At 52.7% G+C, this 5,068-nt stretch overlaps 1 protein-coding gene across 1 annotated transcript; it reads left to right on the forward strand.

Annotated features, from left to right (window-relative positions):
• Positions 1–4,264: 4,264 nt before the first annotated feature.
• On the forward strand, positions 4,265–4,749 carry LOC121740939 (small nuclear ribonucleoprotein SmD1a-like). Its single transcript, XM_042133599.1, has one exon. The coding sequence runs from the start codon at positions 4,323–4,325 to the stop codon at positions 4,665–4,667; it is 345 nt and encodes a 114-aa protein (XP_041989533.1). The 5' UTR covers positions 4,265–4,322; the 3' UTR covers positions 4,668–4,749.
• Positions 4,750–5,068: the final 319 nt, after the last annotated feature.

Here is a 5,068-nt window from a genome sequence, read left to right on the forward strand (position 1 = left end):
AGATATTGACATTGCAGGTAAACATGTGACACTTAAGGTGAAATGGGACCAGATCCCGTTGTATTGTAACGAGTGCAAGCATGTGGTGCACACGGCGATGTCATGCTACGCTTCGGGGAGGCGGCCTATGCCTCCCAAGAGGGACTACTCCCAAAGGCCGAACCCACAGAACCGGCCTCCTCCCAACAGAGAGGGAGAGTCGCATCTGGCAGGCCCTAGTAGACAGCCTCAGGGCCCGAGGTACCAGCCTTTTGCTAGCCAGCCTACAGAGAGGCCACCCCCGGAGGTTGGACAGTCACGGCATCAGGAGAGGCGCAACCAGGGCGTGGTGATCAGAGAACCGGCCCCTGGCCCCGTTTCACACCATGGGCCTTCTTCAGCAGCCGCAGAGGGTTCACAGGCTGCATGAGAAGATGGCTTCATCGTGCCCAAGAAGAAGAATAAGGGCAAGAAGAAGAATAAGGGCAAGAAGAAACAGGCGAACACCACCTCGGAGAGGACAGTGTCAGATGGAGAGGGACATCAGGGCATGGAGGCGGATAAGTCCTCGTTAGGGAATGAGCGGGGCTCTAGATCCCGATCGCCTTCTATTACACGTGGATTCGGTTATGGGCCTCTTGCGATGGTTTTGCACGGTGATAACATGTTCGGGGCTTTGGAGGATTTTCCCTCGGATGAGGCCGAGGTTGAGGTAGATAGCGATGACCACCAGGATCATATGATTTGTGAGGTACCGAACATGAGGCTCGAACCCGACGATCCGGTGCTGCAGTACATTGGACCCACTTCCCCTCCCGCATAGGGTTCATCGAAGAAGGCGAGGCTTTCGGCCTCGGGAGCCTACTGAGTTTCCCATGTCTTCTCACTTCATGATCTGGAATGCCCAGGGGATAGCGAACAGTGCTACCCAGGGCACTTTCAAGAATATTATCAATATGTACAGTGTTTTGTTTGCCGCGGTGCTTGAGCCCCAGACGGATCCCCAGCCTTCTTTCTTTGGAAGGCGATTTGGGTTGCAATTTAGGTGTTCGAACACAAACGGCAAGATTTGGATCTTCTCTCACAGGGACTGGCAGGTCGAGGTCATTGATGACTCTGAGCAGGTCCTTCACGTCCGAGTTTCTGCTGCGATATTCCCTTTTTCAATCTATCTCTCCGTAGTGTACGCTAAGTGCTCAAGGGAGAGGAGATACGATCTGTGGAATAAGCTCAGGGACATCTCTCTAGCTACTGACGGGGCCCCCTGGCTTGTTGGTGGTGACTTCAACATCTTCTTGTTGGAGGAAGAGAGACAAGGCATCACAACAGACAGGCACGGAGAGATGATGGACTTCGCCGACGCCGTAGCAGACTGCCAGTTTCTGGACCCAGGCTTTGATGGCCCACCGTTCACATGGACGAGGAGTGGGCTCTGGGAGAGAATGGACAGAGTTCTTCTCGGGGAGCACTGGACGACCGCCTTTGCGGCTACTAGGGTGACTCATTTGCCTAGGATCTCTTCAGATCATGCCCCTTTGCTTGTGCGGTGCCAGCTCACGGCTCAGATTCCGAGGCCTTCATTTAGGTTTCAGAACATGTGGGTTAGGCATCACATTTTCAGGGATGAGATTGCCAGAGTGTGGACGGCGGAGACGGGCTTCTTCGGCATGCTTAATCTTCAGTTCAAACTCAGCAGAGTTAAGGGTTTTCTCAAGGGTTGGAACAGGGAGGTCTTTGGGAACATCTTTGAAAAGCTGAGGGAGGCAGAGGAGGCAGTTGCCGTTGCGCAGGCGGCTTATGACGGGGACCCCACGGGTGCCCACAGGATTGAGCTTAGCCGTTGCACCGCTCTCTACGTACTCTGCACTAGGATGGAGGAGGATTTCTGGAAGCAGAAGGCTGCCATTCGGTGGGCGGCAGAAGGCGAAAGGAACTCCAAATTCTTCCACGGGTGGGTGCGACAGAAGCGGGTGAAGTCCCGGATTCACGCCATTCAGGCAGGAGGACAGATTCTCACGTCGGAGGAGGACATCAGACAGTCGGTGGTTGACTACTTCCAGCGGCTTCTCACGTCAGACGTTGAGCACTTGGAGCAGCTGGACTTTGATCTCTTGCGCGGTCTCCCAGAGTCCGTGGACCGCGAGGGCCTCTGTGCAGTTCCTGACTTTGATGAGGTGAGGGCGGCAGTCTTTGGCATCAGTGGGGACAGCGCCTCGGGACCGGATGACTTCTCGTCTCTTTTCTTCCAGCACTGTTGGGACATCATAGGAGCAGAGGTGGTGGCAACAGTGGCGGACTTCTTCTTAGGAGCTTCCATGCCCCGCAGCTTCACGGCCACGACCATCATTCTCTTGCCGAAGAAGGCAAGCCCGGCGACCTGGGCAGAGTACAGGCCGATCAGCCTTTGCAACGTGACCAACAAGATCATCTCCAAGATCTTGACATCGCGTTTGGCGCCGCTGCTTCCTCAGGTTGTGGCGCCGAACCAGAGCGGTTTTGTAAAGAGTCGCTTGCTTAGTGATAATGTGCTCTTGGCTCAGGAATTGATTCACGATATCGGCAGGTCGCTCATTCAGAAGGAAAAATCGCCTAATCTGGCCCTCAAGCTAGATATGGCTAAGGCCTATGATCGAGTGCAGTGGCCTTTCCTCCTCCTGGTGCTTGAGAGGATGGGATTCCCGCCGGGGTGGGTGAGTATGGTCGATCGATGCATCTCTTCTTGCTGGTTCTCAGTGCTCGTGAACGGGGCTCCGGCAGGTTTCTTTCAGTCTACGAGGGGACTTCGCCAGGGAGATCCGTTATCGCCGTCGCTGTTCGTGCTTGCTGCAGATTATCTTTCGAGGAGCTTGAACAGGCTTGTGGACACACATCCCGATATGGAGTATAGATGTGCTAGGCGCGCCCCGGCCATATCCCATTTGTCTTATGCCGATGACGTTATCATTTTTGTCAGGGCGTACAGACAGTCCGTGGAGAGGCTGGTTGATTGTCTCGAGCACTGTTCTGCCGTGTCGGGTCAGATGGTGAACAGGGGAAAGTGTCATTTCTACCTCTTTGAGAAGTTCGACGCTTGGGCGGCTGAGGTGGCAGAGGCGAGTGGATTCCAGCAGGGATTCCTCCCTTTCACCTACCTCGGTGTCCCTATATATAAGGGGGGGCTGAAGGCAGGCTACCTTTTAGATATCCGACAGAAGATGGTGGACCGGATTCACAGCTGGTCTCACAGACATCTTTCTCTTGGAGGGCGCCTCGCTCTGATCAAGAGCACCCTTGTAACCATCCCTCTTCACATCTTCCAGGTCCTGAAGCCGTATCAGTATTGGATGAGGGAGTTGGAGCAGATCTTGGCCCGGTTCTTTTGGGGCACGGTTGGGGAGCAGAGGAAGATTCACTGGGTTAGCTGGAAGAAGAAGATTTGCCTGCCGTTGGATGAGGGAGGCCTCGGCATCCGTCGTTTCCGCGAGGTCGTCAAAGCTTTCAGCATCAAGCTCTGGTGGAGATTTCTCGCGCAGGATTCACTTTGGGCGCAGTTCACCATGCGCAAGTATTGTTTCCATGCTGGTCGTTCTTTCATTTCTCCTTACACTGTGCATGATAGTCCTATTTGGCATCGTCTCACGGACATTAGGGGTCAGGTTCATGGTCTCATTAGGTGGTCCCTAGGCGAAGGGCGGATTAGTTTCTGGGACGACGTGTGGGTCGGGGATCTCCCCCTTAGGACCTATTGTCCGCCCGGGACTGATCTTCCTGCCGCTGAGGTCTTTAGATTTTGGCATGATCATACTTGGCATGTTGAAAAACTGCATGATTATCTGGCTTTGTATGGTGTGCCTTTGCATGTGTTGGATCTTATTAGGGCTGTTCCGATTGAGGTGGGCAGGCGGGATGTGATGCGATGGAGCCTCGCTGGCGATGGCGAGTTCTCGACGGCCTCAGCTTGGGAGCTCATCCGGACACGGTCCCCTAGACATTTCGGACTTCGCATGGTTTGGAATGCTGGGCTGACCCCTCCCCTAGACACATTGGATCGGGTGGGACCAAATCTGCCTTCCTACCACCGAGGGAGGCCTTGGCAACCATAAGTCAAAGGAGGTCCTCTGAGCCTTCAATGTCAAATTATGGTGGCGATTTAGGGAGAAAAATTCACTTTGGACGATCTATATGATGGCCAAGTATTGTAGCACGGCCTCACCGCTTGTGGCTAGGTCTTCGGCAAGAAGTATCCCAATTTGGAAACGGCTCATGAAAGTTCGGGCACAAGCACAGCCCTTCCCCTTCAGCAGAAGGCGCTCACTTATTTTTGAACAAAACCCTAAATCTCCGGTGATGTTTTACTCGCGACGATGAAGCTCGTCAGGTTTTTGATGAAATTGAACAATGAGACCGTGTCGATTGAGCTAAAAAATGGCACCGTTGTTCACGGCACAATCATTGGTGTTGATATCAGTATGAATACTCACTTAAAGACAGTAAAGCTTACTTTGAAGGGAAAGAATCCTGTGACTATGGATCACCTGAGTGTTAGGGGTAATAATATTCGCTATTACATCCTTCCCGATAGCTTGAATCTCGAGACGTTGCTTGTGGAAGAGACACCTCGGGTCAAGCCCAAGAAGCCTACTGCAGGAAGAGCTGTTGGACATGGCAGAGGCCGTGGCCGTGGCCGCGGGCGTGGCAGAGGCCGCTAAGTATTGTTCCCATCATCTAAACTTTTTGCTGGCCTTTTGTTATGTAAACATCTGTATTAATAAATGAACTAGCTAAATGACTTGAATATGATCGGCGCGTTGTTTACTGGTAAAGATCATTTCAATATTAATGACCTTTGGCTTAAAAAAAACATTCGGTGGGTGGTGGGACAAGGCAAGATCTACTTTTGGGATGACATATGTCTCGGCAATTGTACCTTGAGGGACTTAGCGCTTGATGATAGAGGATACTCGAAGGTCTTGGTTGGAGTTTACATCCGGAATGGACAATGGGATGAACCCAAGCTCCAACTCCTTCATGCCCAAGCCGGACTCCCGCAACAAGTAAACAAGCAAATTCTTGAGACCCCAATTGTATCCGGAGAACTGGACATCCCAAG

The sequence above is a fragment of the Salvia splendens genome, chromosome 7, assembly GCF_004379255.2.
Source record: "Salvia splendens isolate huo1 chromosome 7, SspV2, whole genome shotgun sequence".
In the NCBI taxonomy this organism is placed as follows: Eukaryota; Viridiplantae; Streptophyta; class Magnoliopsida; order Lamiales; family Lamiaceae; genus Salvia; species Salvia splendens.

What these genes read in the sequence shown, in the direction of transcription:
- LOC121740939 (XM_042133599.1), top strand. Translation starts at nt 4,323, where the DNA reads ATGAAGCTCGTCAGGTTTTTGATGAAATTGAACAATGAGACCGTGTCG.